We start from the raw sequence: 23,728 nt of genomic DNA, 5'->3' as shown, positions 1-23,728 counted from the left end.
GGATGGAAATTGAGAAGAATGGAAAGAGAGTGAGTGACAGGAACCCTGAGGAACTCCACTATTAATAGATTTAGGAGAAGAATAGTGGCTGTCTACCACATCAGAAATAGAATCGTCGGGAAGGAAACTCGAGATAAAGTTGCAGAGAGAAGGATATAAACTGTAGGAGGACAGTTTTGAAATCAAAGCTTTATGCCAGACTCTATAAAAAGCTTTTGATATGTCTAACATGACAGCAAAAGCTTCACCAAAATCTAAATCTCTAAAAGAGGATGACCAAGACTCAGTAAGGAAAGCCAGAAGATCACCAGTAAAGTGACCGTGACGGAAGCCATACTGGCGATCAGATAGAAGATTGTGAGGTGACAGATGTTTAAGAATCTTCTTATTGAGGATAGATTCAAAAACTTTAGACAAGCAAGAGATTAATTCTATTGTGCTGTACCTAAAGAGATTAGGCAAACATTAAGCAAGAAGGAAGGGTAGAAGTCGATAGACATAGTTGAAAGAGTTTGGGCAGGCAAGGTGGAAGCACGGAAGCACAGTTTTTAAGAACAATAAGAGGGACCCCATCAGGTCCATAAGCCTTCTGAGGGTTTAAGCCAGCGAGGGCATGGAAAACATCATTATGAAGCACTTTAATTGTAGGCATGAAATAGTCAGAGGGAGGAGGAGAGGGAGGGACAAGCCCAGAATCATCCAAGATAGAGAGTTGTTAGCAAAGGTTTGAGAGAAGAGTTCAGTTTTAGAAACAGAAGAGATGGCAGTGGTGCCATCAGGATGAAATAAAGGGGGGAAAGATGAAGAATTTAAGTTATTGGAGATGTTTTCGGCCAGGTGGCAGAAGTCTCGATGGGAGTTGGAGTTTGAAAGATTTTGACATTTTGTATATTATGAAAGTGTTTGGGAAGTTAAAGAACTGATTTGGCATGATTCTGGACAGAAGTATAAAGTGCATGAGATTCAGTAGATGGAAGGCTCAAGTACCTTTTGTGGGCAACCTCTCTATCATGTGTAGCATGAGAACAGGCTGTGTTAAACCAAGGTTTAGAAAGTTTAGGTTGAGAGAAAGAATGAGGAATGTATGTCTCCATGCCAGACATTATCACCTCTGTTATGCATTCAGCACACAGAGATGGGTCTCTGATATGGAAATCATTCCAGGGAAAATCAGCATAATACGTCCTCATGTCCTGCCAACTGGCAGAGGCACCTCCACTTTAGGGGATCCTGAGGAGGAAGTGAAAAAATAGGACAAGATACAGAAATGAGATTGTGATCGGAGGAGCATAACGGAGAAGATAGGGTAACAGCATAAGCTGAAGGATTAGAGGTAAGGAAAAGATCAAGAATGTTGGGCATATCTCAAAGACAGTCAGGAGTATGAGTAGGGTGTTGCACCAGTTGCTCTAGGTCATGGAGGACAGCAAAGTTGAAAGCTAGTTCACCAGGATGGTCAATGAAGGTAGAGGAAAGCTAAAGCTGGTGGTGAACATTGAAATCTCCAAGAATGGAGATCTCTGCAAAATGGTAGAGGGACAGAATGTACTCCACTTTGGAAGTTAAATAGTCAAAGAATTTACTGTAGTCAGAGGAGTTAGGTGAGAGATAGACAGCACAGATAAAATTAGTTAGAGATAGACAGCACAGATAAATTTAGTTAGAGAGTGACTATTGAGTCAAAGCTGGATGGTGAAAAACTCGAAAGGTTCGAGAGTGTGAGCTCATATGAGAGTAAGTTAGGTCCTGTGTACATAGACATAACAACCAGCTTTGGAACAAAAATGAGGATAGAGAAAGCAGGAGGGAACAGAGAAGGGGGTACTGTCAGTTGCCTCAGACAGCTGTGTTTCGCTGAAGAAAAGATGAATTTTTGTTGTAATTTTTATTTTTACTTAATGTAAGTGAAGGCTGGTGATGGACAATGTAGAAGAGTAGAGGAGAAGCGTTGGGAGGAGGAGGGAGGCTATTCTTCATAGGACAAGTCACCATCCACATAACAACATGCTTGGCAACTTGGTATAATTCTTGTGAACCCTCTATTGGAGGAAACTTTCACTCTCACTAGATTTCTTATTTTCACCAGTAATAAGCCTCATTGATGCCATTGCAAGTTTTTGAATGATAAACTACAAACAGAATGCAGAAGAATGTTGTTATTCTCTTGACTTCGACACGGCAGCAGGAGTCTAGGGCTGTGCACCTCCATCCGGTATATTGCAATACCAGTGTTTTAGCTTCAGTAATACTGTTATTGCTGGTATCAGAACCATGTGTGTAGCTGATTGCGTACCAGATATTTTTTCAAGTACTAGGTTGAACTTTTGCATTCTGGGTACTGAAAAGTTTGATTTTTAAGAGGTTTGAGTATTGAGGCTTTACTATATATACAGTGGACCCTCAGAGAGAGAGAGAGAGAGAGAGAGAGAGAATGATTCATAGACAAGAATAAATAAAATTAAAAAAAATATTGATATTGCATTTTTGCTGAAAAATGTATAAAACAACTGTTTTTCTCTTCGCCAGGAAATCCAAAGTATTTTTGAAGCTGTATCACAACTATTGTGGCTCAGACTGCACATGCCAGACTCTGAAAAGGAGAAAAGGAAAGGATATGTTCAATCTATCACAAATCTCCATCATCTCACTCACCTGTCCTTACCAGCACATATCCTCTGTGGTTAGTATGATTTATATAGATTTTATAAAGATTGCATCTGGTCAGTTACCAAAGTTAAATTTGGTAGTGTGGTAAAGTTGCTCTGAAATTTTTTGATGAAAGGGTAAAGTTATCTATTTTTGTGTTTGCTCTTTTTAAACTAGGTGAGATAGAATAAAGGACAGTCTTGGAATATTATGAGAGAGAGAGAGAGAGAGAGAGAGAGAGAGAGAGAGAGAGAGAGAGAGAGAGAGAGAGAGAGAGAGAGAGAGAGAGAGAGAGAGAGAGAGAGAGAGAGAGAGAGAGAGAGAGAGAGAGAGAGCTCACTACCATCCTTCACCATGGTACAGCCAGCTTGCCCCTGCCACCAACTAAAGGTCATCTCAAGCAATGTCCGTGGTCTCTGGACTAATCTTGCAAACTTATACCACAACTGTGTGCAACAACACAATGCAGACATTGTTGTGGTGACCGAGACATGGCTAAACAGTGAGATGGAGCCCATATATGGCTGGATGCAGGGCTTCACCCATTGGATGACGAGGGACCACCAGGAGCGAGCAGGAGGTGGAGTGGCTGTCTGCTTCAAGGAAGGAATACAGGCTCAGCTGCTTGACATAGACACGCCTCCACTGATGGAGGTGATATACTTCCAAGTAATGCTGGCAGACCGCTCAGCCCTTCTGCTGTGTGCCCTGTATCCCTCTGCCACGACAAGGGCCTGACTCACTCCTGTACCTGACTGAGACCTTAGACAACCTGATGATGGCACACAGCTACAGCCACATGCTGATTGTGGGGGATCTCAATCACCACCTGGAAAGAGACGCCTACGAGAATCTCCTGGAGGTGCAGGGTCTGACAGATCATGTCACCTTTCCCACACATGAACGAGGTGGGAAGCTGGACCCTGTCATCTCAGACTACCAAGAGGACAGGCTTCAGTGTCATCAGCTGGGGCTCGTGGCTAGCTCTGACCAACACGCTGTACTGACACAGCTGTAAGTGGACGTGGCTTGGGACAAGGCCACCACCCGCTCCATCTGGCTGTGGAACAAAGCAGACTGGGCTTCCCTGCGCCGCGATCTGACCCACACCCTGTGGGCCGCTCTGCTACAGGGAGGGGCAGAGAGTGAAGCACTTGCACTCACCTCTCACCTCCTCGCCCTCCAGAGACGCCACATCCCACACAGGGAATACACCACCAGACTGACGGATCATCCATGGTTTGGCTACCGTTACTGTGTTGCTGCAGAGGCAAAGTACGCTGCCTGGCTCTGCTACAAGAGGAACCCGACTCGGCGCATCAAGGACCTGCACAGGGTGGCATGCAGGAGGATGGTGGAAACTAGCAAGTGGGCCTTAAAAAAAGTGGGAGGAAAGCCTGCGCCAGAAACTGTGGCCCTGGCGTAGGAAACAAAACTTGGTGGTCCCTTGTTAAGGACAAACAGGGAACTGGCTACCAAGAATCCATACCTCCCCTCAGCAAGCAGAACAGTACTGTTGCCACCAGCAGTAAGGAGAGGGCACAGTTGCTGGCTTCCTTGTTTACTGGAAAAATGAAGGTGGGGAATCCACAACAGCCACTGTCTCAGCTGGTCCAGCAGTGCCAGAAGACTGTCACCATGGTGGAAGTTACGCATCAGCAGGTGAAGCGATTACAGGCAACCCCCGTTTAACGAAGGTTCACACAACGAAATTTCGCTATAACGAAGGTTTCATTTTAATACCATCTGCTCGTTTAACGAATATCAAACTCGCTTTAACGAAGTTTTATTCAGGTAATTTTTTCCAAATTTGAAAGCCCCACTGTATCATGCAAGCTGACAGGCTTTCGAATACATCAGGAGCTGCGGGTACTAAGGCCTGCCTCAGGAGAAATCCTGAGACACCTATAGAATAAAGATCAAGATCAAGCCTCTCGTGGACAACACAGGCTCTGCCGATACAAAGGCCTGACTCAGAAGAAATTCTGTGTCACCTGTAGCATCAAGATCTAGATCAAGATCACACGCACCACTCACTGCCCAGTCAAAACATAACAGCGTCACCAGCAGCTCATCTTCCTTAGTTCAACTTACCACCAAAACACCCTGCAATGTGGCCTAACGTTCCTAAGAAGACCAGGAAGTGTCTTACTCTCGAAGTGAAGCTGGGTATTATTCACAGACAAGAGAGAGGCCAGAAAACTAATAACATTGCTTCCCACCATGGCTTGACTCCATCTACTGTCTACTATTTTCAAGTCAAGATACTCTATTAAGAAGGCTAGTGAGACCTCATCTTCCTTGCAAGCTAAAAGAACCACCAGAACTTGTGACTCTACAATGGATAAAATGGAAAGCCTTGTGGAAATGTGGTACATAAGTTTTGTATGCAGTACCATGATGCGCACTTTGTTTACATTCCACAGGTTGCTGGTTAGTGTATTTCCCGTTTCACTCTCCCTCCCTTCATAAAGTTAAGATCATCAACATTATAAAGTTACGTACATACATACATTAGTGTACATTATAATGACTTAAATTAAACTATCTAAATGTTTAACTTCATAATTTTTACTTTCATTAAACCTTTTACTGTACTATGATGCACTCTCACTTTGCTTACTCTCAATGGAAGTTCAAATCAGGGGTTAAACTTGTTATAATCGGTTCGCTTAACAAAGTTTCGCTTAACGAAGTGTTTTTTAGGAACGTAACCCCTATGTTAGACGGGGGTTGCCTGTATTACGAGGGCTCGACACACAGAAAGCCACCGGCCCTGATGATATCAGCCCACACCTGCTGAAGCGATGCTCCCAGGAACTAGCTGCCCCTCTCACCCAAGTCTTCAATACTTGTGTACAGGAAAACGTCTGGCCTTCAGTGTGGAAGGAGGCTCGAGTAGTTCCCATTCACAAAAAAAGCTCCAGGACTGACCCAAAAAAACTACATACCCATATCCTTGTTATCAGTGGTGGGTAAAGTGTTTGAGAGGGTTGTGGCAGAAGTGGTGTGTAGCCATCTCAAGGACAATGTCTTCCTCTCAGACCAACAGTTTGGGTTCAGACCTGGAAGGTCAACCTCCGACATGATGATGCTCCTCACCAGGCAGTGGCAAGACGCCCTTGACGATGGCAAGGACACTGTCGTGGTTGCCTAGGACATAGCAGGAGCATTTGACAAAGTATGGCACAGAGGCTTATTAGAAAAGCTTCATGCTAAAGGCATCCAGGGTGGCTTGTTACGACTCCTGGGAAATTCCCTGCAAGACAGAAGCCTCAAGGTGGTTGTCAAGGGGGAAACATCTGAGTCCCTGCCTATGGAGGCATCACTGCCACAGGGTTCAATTCTTGGCCCACTCCTGTGGAATATCTACATGGATGACCTTCTCCAGCTACTGCCATGAGTCATGCATGGCCTATGCCGATGACTGCACCCTCTCCTATACCTATCCACGCCAGGACAGTGGGCAGGCTGCTGAGGCCATCAATCAGCAGCTATGAGTAATAGAGGAGTGGCGTGCTTGCTGGCAAGTGACATTTACTGCCCTCCCACTCCAAGAAGCCGTCAAGATACTTGGAGTGGAGGTGGATAGAGGGCTGAGGTTTGACAGCCATGTCAAAACCATTGCCAAGAAAGTCTCTCACAGGATCTCTGCTCTGAGAAGGATGGCCAGCTTCCTCGACAGGAAGGGGAGACTGCTGCTGTACAAGGCACAGGTACGGGCCCACCTGGAGTACGCACCACTCTCCTGGATGTCCTTGTGCCACCACACACAGAAGAAGACTGGACAGCATCCAACGCTATGCCTTATGGCTAGTAGAAGCAGCACTCCCACCTCACCCAGATCCTGTGCATCCTCTCGATTCTCTGGAACACCGCAGAGACGTGGCAGCGATTGAAGGCACAGGTGCAAAAAGTGCCACATCTGGCAAGGCTGTGTCATCCTCTAAGAGTCTCCACACAGAGCAGCATGAAAATGGTGCTCAATGGTGGTGACACCGTAGAAGTGCTGCATTCCCATGGGTGTCAGCACCAATGCACCTTCGCAGGATACGTCTCCAGGATGTGGAATTTGTTCACAGCCACGGTGCTTTACGTCCAGGAGATGAACACTCAGTGTTAAACTGATGGCTCGTTAGTGGAAGCAGACACTGCCAACTCTTCTGACACTCATCGTTACGTAACACTTAGTGCAGTGTAGTGTAGTGAAAGTGAATAGTGCTCCATTTATATGCTGTCCATTTTTTATATTATCTATCTTCAGAGTTTTGTAAATACAGTATTCGCCCGCGTATCCGGATCGCCACTATCCGGAATTTGCTACTATCTGGAGCTGCCCACAAGCATATTCAAACATACCGCATGAGCAGCGCTTAAGGTGGCGTCACAGTAACATTTTTTCCGTTGTCTTCAACGATTTCCGTTGGTTTTTTTACTGTTCTGTCAATTCTTTCTGTCGTCTTGAGCCAGATGGAACACACCGTTTTCCTCTAGTGACAATTTTTAGCCAAATTAAAATCTATGGTTTCTAACCAAAACTTTTATAATAAAATTTATTTTCTTGCTAATTGGAATGATGCTATAATCTCAACTTAATAGCATCTTCATAAGTAGATGTAAACATATTTTTGTGTGTATATACAGTAATACTCCGCTTAACGAACAGGATAGGGGTTGTCAAAGCTGTTCGTAGAGCGAAAATCCCTTAAGCAGACGTAATTTTTCCCATAGGAAATAATGGAAATAGGGGGGATGCATTCTGGGTTAGTCCCCAACATACCACATGGGTTGAAAAAAAAAAAAAATCATATAGACGTTTGGCAGCATATTGGGCCACCGGTTTACCACTACTTTTATGAAGTCATATGAGTCATTGGAAGTTAGAGGAGCTACGTACAAATTCTCTCACATTCTCGCATTTAATGTTCACAAAACATTTCTGTTAGCTTTTTGGAGCTGGATCCAAGATTCTTTAACGTCAGAGCAACCTCTTGCAGCGAAATGGCATCCATGAACGCTTGGAGGGACGGTGACAAGGTTGCTTTCAGGTTGCTCTGAGGTTGCTGGGAACACCACCTCTGGAGGTGTCATTTGTGTTCACAAAACAACATTTCTATTAGCTTTTTACAAACCTTGCCCCAAGAAAGGATTGTTTTGTAATGCATAAAGTGAAATCTTACATGGAATACCAAAAAATAAAGCAAAGATGAGATGAGCCACAGACGAAGCAGGAGACTTGCGGCGACTCGGCCGCTTCTTCTTCTTCTTGTGATCCTTTTAGCCTGCGTGTTGTCTTTCCCCATGATATTTGTTTCCACTTCTCTATTGCCTGCTATAATGGATATAATATCTTAGTATTCATATACGCTCATGCCATGAGGATAACCTTGACTCCGTGGCACTGAATGACAGTTATTTATTAATGAAATACCGCGGTATTTCATTAGTAATTTACTTACACTCAGTGCCACGGAGTCAAGGTTATCCTCGTGGCATGAGCATATATGAATACTAAGATATGATATCCATTATAGCAGGCAAGAGAGGAGTGGAAACAAATGTCATGGGGAAAGACAACACGCAGGCTAAAAGGGTCACAAGAAGAAGAAGAAGCAGCCGAATCGCCGCAAGTCTCCTGCTTCGTCTGTGGCTCTGCTTTATTTTTTGGTATTCCATGTAAGATTTCAGTTTAAGCATTACAAAACAATCCTTCCTTGGGGCAAGGTTTGTAAAAAGCTAATAGAAATGTTTTGTGAACATAAATACATATATAAGACACCTCCAGAGGTGGTGTTCCCAGCAACCTCAGAGCAACCTGAAAACCAACCTTGTCACCATCCCTCCAAGCGTTCATGGATGCCATTTCGCTGCAAGGGGTTGCTCTGACGTTGTTAAAGAATCTTGGATCCAGCTCAAGGAGTGTTAGAGACAAAGGCGGGGAGCCAGCCAAGCACAGCGAAACTACCGCGTTCGGTCCCTCACCCGGCAAATTCAAACCCAGAAAAGTCGCTAAAACGGATGTGGTTGTACGTTATGTGGATTTTTGGTCTAACTTTATATAGTACGTTAAACCGGAAATTCGTTAAACGAACGTTCGTTAAGCGGAGTATTGCTGTGTGTGTGTGTGTGTATATATATATATATATATATATATATATATATATATATATATATATATATATATATACACAGTAAGGTCCCGAGTTACGTCAGAGTTACGTTCCTGAAACATGACATAAGTCGATTTTGTACATAACTCGAGTTTTTGTACTTTCAAAGCATATTATCGAGTTTTCAACCAATAATTTTTTATGGTTATTCAGGTAAGTAAAAGGTTATATTGTTATATTGGTATATTATTTACAACTATGTAGGAATATATTGATTAGGGCATGACGAAGGACTGCAGGTTGCCGAGAGGGGCGGCCTGAGGCCGCCAGGAGGGTGGGCAGGTCGAATGCTGTGACGCCCAGTGCGGGACGGCTGGGAACTTTGTGGAGTGTGGTAGGAGTAGAAGCATTATATAAGTAAAAGGTTATATTGTTATATTATTTACAAGTATGTAGGAATATGAAACACAAGCTTGTTTTTGTTGTTGATTAGGGCCACGAACGCGAAGGACTGCATGTTGCCAGAGGCGTGGACGCCTAAGGCCGCCAGGAGGGTAGGCAGGTCGAATGTTGTGACGCCCAGGGTGGACAGCTGGGAGCGTAGTGCAGTGCGGTGGGAGTAGAAGCGTGGGCAGCGGAGCAGGAAATGCAATAGGGATCAGCAGACAGGCACAGACGGTGCAAGTGACCTGCAAGTGTCGTGTGGCCCAGACGAAGGCTCCGGAGTTGTTATTGTTGTGATAGGTGTGCGAGCCCTCAAGGTCGTCAACCTCCCCGTTGTCATGGTAACGGGCTTCCCATTTTCTTCTTCATTCCTTATACACAGCTGCTGCCTCCCTTCTCATGTCTTTTAATTATGTCCACTTTTTCTTGTAGCGTAATGGTTTTCCTTTTCTTAGCATCACTGCTATCACTCAGTTTACTTTTTTGGTGCCATTGAGCAAGATACTAAGATAGTCACCAAACGCAGATGTAGGAACACTCTTGCCAGGGGCGACGATGTGGTGGAACTGAGGTACATAGTGTGTTATTGTATTCAAGCGTGAGGTGGGCGGTGTGGCGGATAACCACTAGTGACGCCTGGCGGCCAACAATAACAATAAACCCCGCGCTTTACGATTTATAAATTTTCAATTTTTAAAATTTTAAATTGCCTTATAGTGGACTGACGTAAGTGCGAGTTTGACATAACTCGAGACCGACGTAACCCGGGACCTTACTGTATATATATATATATATATATATATATATATATATATATATATATATATATATATATATATATATATATATATATATATATATATATATATATATATATATATATATATATATATATATATATATATATATATATATATATATTGTTACGCCCGCCCGTAACATACTCCACTACCCTCACCTCCTCCGCTTGCTACCTCATTCACCACCTCTCCACCTCCCTTCCACATCACCGTCTCATGAACCCTCCACGTCACCGTCTCATGAACCCTCCACGTCACTGTCTCATGAAGCCCCGCTACTGTCCCGAAGTTGGATTCACGCGGCCCCATTCAACTCAAGCGGAACTGTTAAGCCAGCTCCCTGATTTTTGGAAGTCAGTCGAGGTCAAGGCCTCAACCAGTGAACACAACGCCTCTTGGAATACCGTGGGATCCACATCACCCAGCACTTCACCACTGCGACACTTCATAAGTATCACTTCCCCTCGTCCCGTTTTTTCCACATTGCCTCCATATAGGATTAGTATTATTGTTAGGTATTGTTGAGTTCTTTGTTATATTTATTTGTGTGTTATATTTATATGTGTATGTCATTTTCATGTGTGTTTTGTTATTGAGTTATTAAATAGCTTCTTAAGTGCCCCCTTTGCATATCCTCACCCATTGAACCTGCAGTGTTTTTTTTTTTCATTGTCATTGTTCACCGGCTCCCTGATGCCAATCTTACTCATTTAACCGGTGAATGTAACATATATATATATATATATATATATATATATATATATATATATATATATATATATATATATATATATATATATATATATATATATATATATATATATATATATATATATATATATATATATATATATATATATATATATATATATATATATATATATATATATATATATATATATATATATATATATTGTTCCAGTCTAGCAGCAAAAAGTGGTTCAGTTGTTTGTTTACATTTGTCTGTGAGATGCTCCAAGGCAGAACTTCCTAGTATCAAATGGCCAAGATGAGCTGCTCTGTTGTTTATGAGTTTATTTTTTTTATGATTAAATAACCTTTCTGTCAGGAAGTCATTTTTAAATGTCTTGTGTGATTGTGTCATAGCCTAAATCAGGCCCTACACAGTACGTGGCCAGGAGTCAAGTAGGGAGGTGTGTCATTTAGCTCAAATTTTTGCCTGACAGGTAGAAGTTGACGAGAATTAGAATGAGAAACATCAAGAAGAGAAGACAACTAGAAACAAACAAACAAATGTATCGTTGGGAGACAGCTGGACTTTCAATTCTGGCCTCCCCTCTCCCATCCATCATTTGTGTTACCTTCACCTCCAAGACCCTGCCTCACCCATGCTTCACTGCCAGGCTTCTCCACCATCTCTCTATATCATAAGACTGTTATGATCTTTTCAAACACTTTTTTTTCTTACTGCCTTCATCATCACAACTTTACATGACATAGTTCTCACAAGAACACTATTACAAAAAAATTATGTTCAGACAAAGGTAGAAAGCTGTACCAGACAAATAATAAATACTTCACTATCATTATCTCACTTCAGCACACTAATAATGACTCAGGTAGTGTCCAGTTCAGCAGTGAAACAGCAGATTGCCATGACGCTGCTGATGGCATCTTCCCAACCCTCACATTTTGTAGAGAAGCAGGTATCTAATATGTTATTCTATCATTCTCAAGGAAGTCATTATTGTAAACACAATCATTTAATGTGCTTTCATTCATTGTTTTATTACCCATTTGGGTTATGTACATGTTTTTTCTCAATTTATAATGGGTTGGGAGAGGAAATTCCGCGTATCCGGATATTTTGCGTATCCGCCAGGGCCTTGGCTGCTATAATCCGGATACACAGGCGATTACTGTACTGTAAACATATACGTAGATAGTAGTACCCTTAGAATAGGTAGCACAAGGGTACATAGTCCTTTGTACTAAGTTATGTTTAAATAAGAAAAATAAAAAAAAGAGAGACAGAGAGAGGGTATTGGCTAATGGAAAGAGATTGTAGTGGATCGCTCAAATGAAGGAAACTTGCTATGGCCACCGATTCAGGAAGTTCCAAGAAAAAAAGATGTAAGGAGTTTACTGGACTGTATAGAAGTCTTATTATGTATTAAGTGTTTTAGTAATTGCCACAGTGCACCAAGACCTGCTAGTTTAATATCACTTATGCAGCACTCTTCACCCTTGCTTACTTTGTCAGTTTCTGACACAATTGATGCCTTTCAAATATGACAAATGCCAGCCTTTCAGTAAGGTTATGAAATAGCAGATACAGCATGGATTGAGAGTTAGGATCTGGTAAAAATAATGTAATTGTAAATCTTTACTGTACTGAAGAAATTTCTTGATACAGTGCTTACTCCAATTTTGCGAGAAATGGGGCGGCATTGTGAGTCGCAAATTTGGAAATCGCAAAATTGGAAGTATTATTCCTATGGGAAAAATTGAATATGGTGGATCCCTCGTCCATGGTCGCCTAATTTTTCAATATTTTCCTAGTATTTTGCCCATATTTATATGGAACTGAACAGCATATAATAAATAAAAGGGTTTACAAGGATTATCCTTATGAAAAATAAATTAAATGAGGCTTTACCTGGAGACGATAAGTTTTTACAGCTTTTTCAATTTTCTCACTGTTTTTAAACACCATTCTCACAGTTGATTCTCCACACCAAACTCTCTGGAAATACCACAGTTCCTTTTTCCATCTCTTTTCATCTTAATTATCATCATCTTCTGCTCCAAAGTTAGCCTAATGTTTTTCTTGGTTGGTGGCGCCATGTCACACAAAGTCGAGCACAAGGATTCCTCCAAATTTGCAGAGAGAACTAACTCCGTGGAGGTGTACGTAAATAAATGGAAGGTGGGAGGGAGCGGGGCAGTGTTGCCAGATGAGCTTCGTTGAATTACCGCCAGATTTTTATGAAAACTAGCCAAAAACCACCAAACTATGATAAATATAATGTAAATATGATAATAATATAGTATAATATGATAATAATATAGTATAATATGATAAATATGAATAAATTAATAAAATACTGCCTATATAATACAGTAATATATAATTTGCGGGAACGCTCTCTCTCCCGCCACCACTCGCAATATTGGGAGAAAGGAGCAAGATGGGGAAATTTAGAAAATGGCAATTTTTGGTCTTTGGTCGCAAAATTGGTGTATCGCCAAATTTGAACTCGCAGAATTGGAGTAAGCACTGTACTTTATTCCTTTGTACAATTGCAGGTTTTGTGCTCAAAGTTGTTTGCAGCAAAGGTGAACTGTACTGATAAATCAAAGTAATGCTGAAATTATGTTTGAAATCAGAACATATACATCTTTTCAGAAACATGTAGCACAGAGAAAGCCTATGCAGCACCAGCATTACCTCATGCAAGCACCCCAAATTTCAAGAGGCCCCGCTTAGGAGTCAGCAATAAGGAAGATGCTGATGCTGGAATCTTGAACCTCATAATTGATAACTGCCCACACTTGACCTTGCTGGAGATTGGGGTGGAAGATGCACCTTTCAAGTATGTCAGATACAAAATATATGCTTCTTTTTAAACATCAACGTATACTTCTTATTGTCAGCCATTTATGCTTTTTAATTTTGTTATGCTCCTCTTACATGAGTTTCCTTATAATGATAACATAAAAAAGCTTACTTTTTTTGTAGAAAATACTGTTTAGTTTTAAGAACTACATATATATCAAGTATATTCTAGAGCCACAAAGAATTTTGCAACTCATTTTTGTAGAAAATACTATTTAGTTCTCAAAATTACAAATGTACCAGATATATTGCACAGCCACAAAGAATCTTGTAATTCTTTCATATTTCATAAACGAAGATGTCAGCTGGGTAACCAATGCAGCTCTGGGGACAACATCATTACTGTTACTGTGTGATGTGTAGTTGAAGGCAATATTAGATTATGAAATAGGCCTCCATTCCGTATCACTAGACATAATCTAAACTATTTTAACAGCTTCAGATTCAATGATATGACACAATCTTCTTTGTCCAGTCACTGCCCAGATATGAGAGTAAGCAAACGTATTTGTATGTGAAAAGCAAAGTAAGGTGCAAAGATGTGAGTTTGTGGAATATAGTTGGCTGGTCTTAAGCCTAAATGTACTTTACTTGTTGAGTCCAGTGATAAAGCCTCCATTTATTAAATAGATCAAATGTCCCTGGGACCTTCTCTGGACCTGTTATACATATTGTTTTGTAGTAATGTAATGGGAAGTTTTCAGAAATAGTGGTTGTCACCAGGTGGCAGCACAGTATGTGTCCTGTTCGCTTTTACAGGGGTAATATAGAACATACCTGCAGTGTCATTATAAACACAGAGATGCAATAATTCGTTATAATATGTTTTTTCTACGTAATTCCTTCTAAGTAGTAACACAGGCAAAAGCAAACCCTATCCATGAACAAATGTAAATAAGTTGATTTTCTCGTGAACTGGCATTGAGGTTTGTTTGGTCATCTCCACATTTCCCAAGGAGTACACCCTTGATGGGAAGTGTATTAATCCAGTCCACAGTAAACATGAAGACAACATGTCTGTGTCACTCAAAAGTCCAAACCACGCAGCTCAATTTACTAGTATATGGAAGCAACAATTCTAATTAAGAATAGGCAACTCGAGTATCCTGGCGAGAGTGTTTGCTGTCTAACCCAACCTAGGCTGACCACCTGTTTAACATAAACACTTTGTTGGACAAATAGTTAATTCCTGCTGTAATGTCCATGCCATTGTGTCATGAAGAGGAGGAAAGCTTCACATATTCCTCTCTCTTCACTCTGAGGCTGTTTTGATCTTGATCTTGATCTTGATCTTGATGTTACAGGTGACGCAGGAATGACTTCTGCGTCAGGCCTTTGTATCGGCAGCGCCTGTAAGGAAAATACGAAAAAAAAACACAAACAGCAAGGAGGACAATCATCATCTTTCACACCACTAGTTCCTGCATCTAGCACGCCACATTCTCTCCAGGAACTCTTTTACAGCCTCAATCATCCTTCCATTCATATCCCCAGAGTCCCAGCAGCACCACCATCCATTCCCTTCCTGCCATCTCCACTCTGTCATGCTCCAGCTCCCTCAGCACCACTTGCATCATGTCATACCTGTCTCTGGCATACTTCACACACTCCAGCACCACATGCTCCACCGTCTCATCCTTCCCCATGTCACACATCTGGCACACTTTGCTGCGGGACTCAGACCATCTATAATTCCTTGCATTCACATCCATGCACTGTGTCCTAGCTCGGAAGAGAAGATCCCCACCCAGGCTTCCATCATACCACTTTTCATACATTGGGGCCTCTTTCTCTATACCATTCCAAGGTACTCTTTGCTCAATCCTATTCTTCCAGTCACTCAGTCCCACACCTTTCACTACTCTGTCTATCTCACTCCTCCACTTCCTTACACCCCATTCTCTACCCTCTCCATTTCTAACGATCATACTCCAGTCCTTCTCTAAGTGCCTTCCTTCTACCTGCTGAAAAGCCCAACTAGCTATTAGGCCACTCTTCACCACCATCCTGACACACTTTTTCCCCACTTGCTACTCCTGACATTCCACAGAAACACTTTTCTCACTATTCTAGCATCGTTCATTCGCTCTAACCTAGCCTTATACCTTAGGGTCGCTTTTACATACCTTTCTCTAAAAGTGCTCCAACCCATGTCTCCCCTAAGGGCCTCTACTGCTGCATATCTAGGTGCATTTAGTGCCATTCTTGCAACTCTATTCTGCCCTATTTCTAACTTTTCTAGTTCACTTTCATTCCATGCAGTCACATCCATACCATACATGATGCTCGGAACAGCCACGCTCTTTCAAACTTCTCGCAGCACGTCATATTTACTCGCTCTCATCCTTGCTGCACTTCCTAGCCGACCTACCCACTGACTCACCATGCTTATCTTCTCATTCTTTGTCTTCACGCAGCCAACCGGACTCATCATAACATAACATAACATAAATAATAGGATAACAAAGGGCCACCAGGGCCCATCTAGGTTATCCTGTATCAGTTGCACAGCGACCTCGTCATCAGTACTTAAAGATACACTTACAAGTACACAATACATTATATACTAATTCTAAATATTTGGCCCATTAACAGGGCTAAGTCCTGCAGCAAAATCCTCTACAATTTGTGGTCCCCATACATGGGGATCATGTCTTGTTTAACTATAGTAAATTTCTTATAAAACTATCATGCAGTGCTATACATAATTATAAATCTAATAAATTTAAGTGCTTATCTAATGTTTTTAAACATTGTCAAACTAGTGCTATTTACAACCGTCTCTGGCAATGCATTCCAGAAGTCTACCACCCTATGACTAAAGAAATATTTTCTTATATCTAACCTGCAGCCTTGCTTTCTAATCTTCCTGCCATGATTTCTAGTCCTATTTCCCTCCTCTAAGGTAAAGAAAGATCTCACATCTATGTAGTTTGTATCTGAGAACATTTTAAATAACTATCATATCCCCTCTTATACATCTCTCAAATGAAAATATGTTTAATTTCCTTAATCTATCTCTATACTCCAGGCGCTTTAATGCTGGTATCATCCTAGTTGCTCTTCTCTGAACTGCTTCTAACATTTTGATATCCAGCATATAGTGGGGTGACCAGGCCTGTATGCAATACTCTAAATGGGGCCTAACATAGGAATTATATAAGCTACGCACCACTTCCTTACTTTTATAACTAACATTTCTATTTATAAAACCCAGGATCCTATTTGCCCTATTTCTTGCTTCTAAACATTGCTTTGAAAATTTCATAGTCCTGTCTATCACTACTCCTAAATCCTTTCCTTCCTCTACTGCCTCTAGCCAACATCCCTCCATCTCATAGTTAAAGTTTGTGTTGTCTTTACCTAAATGCATAACCTGACACTTTTTAGAATTAAACTCCATCTGCCACCTGTCTGCCCATGCTATCAGCCTGTCCAGGTCTCGTTGCATTCTGTAATTGTCCTTTTCACCCTGTACTGCACATGCTATCTTAGTATCATCTGCAAATTTTGATACTTTGCTACTAATTCCTATATCTAAATCGTTGATGTACACCAAGAAAAGAAGAGGTCCTAGCACTGATCCTTGGGGTACCCCACTAACCACTTCCTTCCACTCAGACATTGCCCCATTTAATACTACTCTCTGTTTCCTATCAGAAAGCCATTCACTAATCCAATCAACTAACCTACCCCCTATCCCATGTAGTCTCAATTTGTACACTAGCCTCCTATGCGGTACCTTATCAAACGCCTTGCTAAAATCTAAATATATAACATCTATGCTATTTCCATCATCTAACTCCTTGGTAATATATTCTAAGATATCGAGCAAATTTGTAAGACAGGAACTCCCTGATCTAAAGCCATGTTGGGTATCTCTAATTAATCTATTCTCATTTAAGTGCTCCCAAATACTACCCTTAATGATTTTCTCTAGTATCTTACATACTATACTAGTTAAACTGATCGGTCTATAATTAATCGCATCATCCTTCCTACCTTTTTTAAATATTGGAGTAACATTAGCTAACTTCCAGTCCTGAGGTATCTCAGCAAACCTAAGTGATCTTTCAAAGATTAACTTAAGTGCTTCAGAAATACTGTCTACACCCTCCCTAAGTACTCTGGCATGTAGCTCATCAGGACCACTAGCTTTCCTATCGTCTAGTTCAAGAATAAATTTCCTAATAATTCCCGGTTTTATATAAATATTTTCTAAAGCTTTTAAACTACTCGTCGCACTGTTTGTAACAGGATTTCCTATTCTTTCCCTAGTAGATACTGAAGAAAATCCACATCCCCAGGTACTTGTATTCATCTGTCTGTTGCATCTCGTTCTCACCTAGTCTCCACACTGAGTTCCTCTCATCCTCTGACCCATTCACAACCATTACCTTGCTCTTTTCACTGCTAAACCTCACTCCAAAGTCTCTTCCATACCCATCTACAACATCAAGCAAACTCTGAAGCTCTTCTGCCGACTCACTCATAACAACAACATCATCTGCATACAAGAGCACACATATCTTATCATTCCCCACATTTACACCTGCATTCATTCTCCTCAATCTAGCAGCCAGTTCCTCTGTATATAAGCTAAAGAGGGTTGGTGATAATATGCAACCTTGCCTAACTCCTCTTTCACTTTTCACCCAGTCTGTCTCTACATTTCCTAGTTTATACTTAGCTCTTGTATCCACATACATACTTCGCACTATGTTAACTATCTTTGAACTTAGCCCAATCTTTTCTAGCACTCTACCTAGCATTTCTCTGTTCACCCTATCATATGCTTTCTCTATGTCTAGAAAACCTAAGTATAACTTGCTACCATCTTTCTTCTTTCTCTCAATCAATTCATTCACCACAAACATATTGTCTTCAGCTCTCCTGTCCACACGGAACCCATTTTGCTCTTCACCTAACACTCCATCTCTCTCAATCCATTTACACAATCTTTCATTCAGAACTGCACTGAACACTTTTCCTACTGTGTTAACTAACGCAATTGGCCTGTAGTTTTTCAACTCATTCTTACTCTTGTACCCTCCCTTATGCAGCAAGGTCACCCTGCATTCATTCCACATTCTCGGCATTCTCTCCTCCACCCACACCTGGTTAAACAACTCAGTCATCCTATCAATCACAACCTCTCCTCCATTTTTGTACAATTCATAAGGTATCTCATCCAGGCCTGCTGCCTTCCCATTCTTCTGCTTCTTCACACGTTTCTCCACCTCCTCCCTGCTGATCTTTTCATTCAACTCATCTGCATCCTTTCTCTCCAGTGTCACACGCCCTTCACCCACATCAAAGACCTCACCTACACCTCCAATCTCTTCCCAAAACTCTTTTATTGCCCTTCTCATTTCTTCCTTATCAGTCACCACTGCCCCATTCACCTTCAGGCTCTCCACATTCTCACTGTCAGGCATCCCCTCACCCCTCAGGAATCTGTACCATTCACGACCACCTTCCACACCTTTCTCTCTAAGGGACTGAATCACACTTTTCTCACATTTAACTTTAGCATTCATTATCTTTCGCTTTGTCGCTCGTTGCTGACTCACATACGCTGTCCATGCATTCAGGTACTCACTTTCAGCCTCCTCACTCTCATGTCTCCTCTTTCTTAACTGTCTGCACACCCTATTCAGTCTCTTCCTTTCCTTCCTAGCATCTCTAATCTCATCATTCCACCAAGGCCTACTTTTATGCTTTCTAGTACTTGTTCTTACATACCCTATCTGACTGGCTGCTGCATTCTTCACATTCTCTACAAATCTGTCATTCAGTTCATCCACACCATTCAGGCTCTCATCCTCCCATCTTCTCTCACTCAAGTCTACCTGGAAATTTTCCCATCCTGCATCTCTCAACCTCCACTTTTTCCTCATGACCTTGGCATTTGTTCCATCTCTTCCATTCAACTTACATTCTAGCACCAGCATGTTATGGTCTGAGACTATGTCAATCATCCCATCTTCATCTATCCACATGCGGTCAACAATTTCACGCATTCTCCCATTCACTAGCATGTAGTCAATCGCAGACTCCTGGTTCCTCGCACACCAAGTCACTCGTCCTTCAGCCAGGGTCTCATTCAGATTCTCCAAGTTCATCTCATTCACAAGTGATATGCTTAGTCTTTGCTTGATTGTTTTGCCGTGTCTTGATCGTGATGAAAGCAATGCTAAAATTTCCATGAAAATAACTATACCCATATATCACGATATTACTGAGTAAGCTGAGTCATACTATATAGTACAGTTAACAATTTTACCTTTTTCATTGTCCAAATTAATAGATTTTAGACTTGTAGTATGCTACATTTAAGATACTGATAGCAGTATTACAAGATAATTACAAAAAAATATTTGTGTTTTGACTGACTTCTCCCAAAATTATCCGTACAGGATATCTAAAAGTAGATACAGAATGTCAACAGTATCATCGTAATCAATGTTCTATGCATCTGTATGTGCCTGGGATTTAATGTAACAATAATTTAGCTCATGTCAGCAAGGGACATGTAGCAGCGGTGACATCTGGTGCATTAGTTCTGAAAACTCCCCATTAGCAGCAACTCCTTGTTGTGGTGGCTGAATACTTGGCTTAGTGATGAATAATATCTTTCCCCACTTGTCTGTGGGCTGTGTGTTCCTGGCAATGATCCTCCAGCAAAAAGGTCAAATCTTGGACATGGTGGACCGTGGCATGAAAGTAATAGATGTGGCATCCTCCTTTCAGGTGAATGAGTCCACCATTAGGACCATTCAAAAGAACAAAGAAAAGATCAGGCTGTCCCTGAAAGTTACAGCAGGTGATGCTTTGAAGGTGACTTGGGTACATAGTTATTGCCTGGGGATAGGTTAGGTGGAAAAATAGTGGAAATTTGGGTGGTCTGGAACCAGTTAGAATTTTATCCATAAGATTCCTTTATGTTTTCGGAGGTACCTAGCACAGAAGTACCGAACACGGGAGTTTTTGGTACCTATTAACCGTGCTATGTACTGCACCTGTGTGTATGTGTGTGTGTGTGTGTGTGTGTGTGTGTGTGTGTGTGTGTGTGTGTGTGTGTATTTACCTATTTGTGTATTACAGGGCCCGAGCTAAGCTCTCTGTGTCCTGTCTCCTTGTCCATTCCTGTCATATCTCTCTTTCATCAGATTGACACACACCGCGTCAATGACATGACTGCTCAGTTTATTCCACTTATCAATGCTATGATGCGGGAAACTGTATTTTCTCACGTCATTTAGACAGATGTCCTTTATTAGCTTTTTTCCATGTCCTCGGAGATGATTACTTGTGGTCACCTTTATCAACTCTCTATCCAGTATGTCAATCTTGTTCACCAATTTATACATAGTTATCATGTCTCCTCTTGTTCTTCTCTCTTCTAATGTGGTCAGCCCCAGCTTCCTCAGTCTATCCTCATAGTCTAACTACCTGAGTCCTGGTACCATCCTTGTTGCCAGCCTTTGTACCCTTTCTACCTTCTTCACATTTTTCTTCATATGCGGTGACCAGACACATGCTGCATATTCTAGCTGGGGTCTTATTAAGGTACATAATATCTTCTTCATCATTCCTTCATCTAGGTAGTGGAATGCAAGGCCAATATTTTGAAGCATGTTGTATGTTTTCAAAAAAATCTTGTTAATGTGTTTCTCCGGTGACAAAGTGTTTTGCACGGTTACTCCTAAGTCTTTCTCCTCATTGGTCTCTTTAATTTTCTCATCACCCAGTCTGTAATCCCAGTTTGGTCTGTATCTACTTCTTCCCATTTTCATAACATGGGTCTTGTCTATATTAAATTCCATCTGCCACTCTTTACTCCACTCATATATTTTATCAAGATCTTCCTGTAACTTGTTACAATCTTCCACATTCTTTACTCTCCTCATAATTTTAGTATCGTCCGCAAACATGTTCATATAACTGTCAATTCCTACTGGCATATCATTAACATAAATAAAAACATGATGGGACCCAGCACTGACCCTTGTGGAACTCCACTGGTTACCTTCTTCCACTCGGACTTCCTTCCTCTCACCACTGTTCTCATTTCTCTTCCCATTAAGTAATTTTCCATCCATTTTGCTAGTTTATCATTTACTCCTCCAGTCATCTTTAGTTTCCACATCAGTCTATTGTGTGGTACTTTATCAAAGGCCTTTCTCAAGTCCAGGTAGATAGCATCCACTCATCCCTCTCTATGTTGTAGTATGTCAGTCACTCTTGAATAAAAACATAATAAATTGATACACACGATCTTCCTTTTCTGAAACCAAACTGCCTTTCACTCAGAATGTTTTCACTTTCTAGATACTCACTCCACTTAGCTTTAATTACTTCTTCACATACCTTGCACAATATACTAGTCAACGATACTGGTCTATAATTTAGCGGTTCTATTCTACTACCATTCTTATATATAGGCACAATGTCAGCTCTTTTCCACTCTTTCGGGACTAATCCTGTTTGTATGGAGGTTTCCACAATATCAAATAAGGGGTTCAACAATTGATCCTTACATTCTTTTAGCAACCTCCAAGATATGCCATCAGGCCCCATTGATTTATTAATATCCAGATTGCTTATAATTTTCCTTACATCTTCCTTAGTAACCATGATGTCCTGTATTTGCTTTATTTCCGTAGGCCTTCCTCCCATAAAATGCTCCTCCTTTGTAAACACTTTGCAAAAGTTGTCGTTCAAAATTTCAGCTATCTTCAGCATCTTCATATACTTCTTCCCGTTTTTACCTTTTCTATTGCCTCCCTTTTATTTAGTTTTCCATTTATGAATTTGTAAAACATTTTGGGTCACTATCACAGTTTTCCACCACCCTCTGTTCATATTCCTTCTGTGCTGTTCTCCTTACTTCAACATATCTATTCCTTGCTGTTTTGTAGCCTTCCCTTGATAATACATCACTGTTTTTCTTAAGTTTCTTCCATGCCTTTTCTTTGTTCTTTTTTGCTTCTTCACAATTTCTATTAAACCACTGTTTATTATTTAAAGTCCCCTTTCTGTAATATGGCACAAACTTTTTCACAGCAGAGTTATACAAATCCATAAATTTATCGTACTTCAATTGCATATCTCTTTCCTGGTATACCACGGACCAGTCAATTTCATTATTGAACTCCCTTATATGGTTATAATTTGTCCTAGTATAATTTAATTTTTCCTCCTTGCGTTCCACAATCTTATTCGTGCTTAATTCTGTATCCAGCTCAAAGCTTAGGACATCATGATCGCTTTTCCCCAAGGGACTTTCATGTTCAATTTCCTCTTTTAGAGAGATTCCTGTGGTAAATACCAAATCCAACCTTGCTGCAACATCTTGTCCCCTGCACCTTGTTGGTGATCTCACCCACTGTGTCATCAAGTTATTTGTTGCTACCTTTAACAATTCTTCTGCCCACTCACCACCTTTCACCACTTCGTAGTCTTCCCACACTATTTCTTTGCAATTAAAGTCTCCAACTATCATCACTCTATCCTTTCTGATGAGTTCTTGCTTCATTCTGTCTAGAGTATTTCTGTCACAGACACCTGTTTTTCATACAAAATATAGCAGTTCCACTGCTCCACATACCTTTTCGCCGAGAAACCACCCGCTTTAGCGCTACGCCTGGCAGCGCGGCGCTCATTGCTGCCGCCAGCACACTGCGTAGGCAACCGTCAGTTATTTCTCGGCGCGCAGAGCGAGTAGACCTGCGTTTCCGCCGCTGCTTCCTTTCTTCCTCGCCTTTTTTTCGCCTTCCTTTCTCCTCCTGTTTCTATGGAGGAAGATTCTAGTGATGTTCCTGTGTCTCTGGGGCTGTCTGTTCCCGTCCTGGAGGGTGTTTTGGCCAGCCATATGGACGCCCCTGCCGGTCCTTCTGCAGTGTTTACGTCTCCTTCGCCACAGCCCACGAGGCGGATTTGCTCTAGGCCTGACTGTTCCAGGGTCTTGGGTAGTGTCCTCCATGATCCTCATTCGGTCTGTATCAAGTGCAGGGAGTTCTGCAGCCTAGGTAAGAGGTGTGATGAGCTGGAGCAAGGATAAGATTCTTACCGCCTACAAGTATCAATGCGGGTTGAGGCGCAAGCGGGAGGCTAAAGCTAACTTAAAAGGTAAGTCTAATGGC

The 23,728-nt window shown here is 41.4% G+C and overlaps 1 protein-coding gene across 1 annotated transcript in view; it reads left to right on the top strand.

The window, feature by feature from the left end:
* LOC123501421 overlaps window positions 1-23,728 on the top strand; it is a 139,388-nt gene that overhangs the window by 82,692 nt on the left and 32,968 nt on the right. The window contains exons 6-7 of the mRNA XM_045250246.1: window positions 2,527-2,680; window positions 13,371-13,557. Coding sequence (XP_045106181.1) covers window positions 2,527-2,680; window positions 13,371-13,557 — 341 coding nt within the window. The remainder of the gene's footprint in view (window positions 1-2,526; window positions 2,681-13,370; window positions 13,558-23,728) is intronic.

Source organism: Portunus trituberculatus, chromosome 9 (assembly GCF_017591435.1).
Source record: "Portunus trituberculatus isolate SZX2019 chromosome 9, ASM1759143v1, whole genome shotgun sequence".
NCBI lineage: Eukaryota > Metazoa > Arthropoda > Malacostraca > Decapoda > Portunidae > Portunus > Portunus trituberculatus.
The sequence above is the reverse complement of the archived record's forward strand: the minus strand, read 5'-3'. Positions and strand labels throughout refer to the sequence as shown.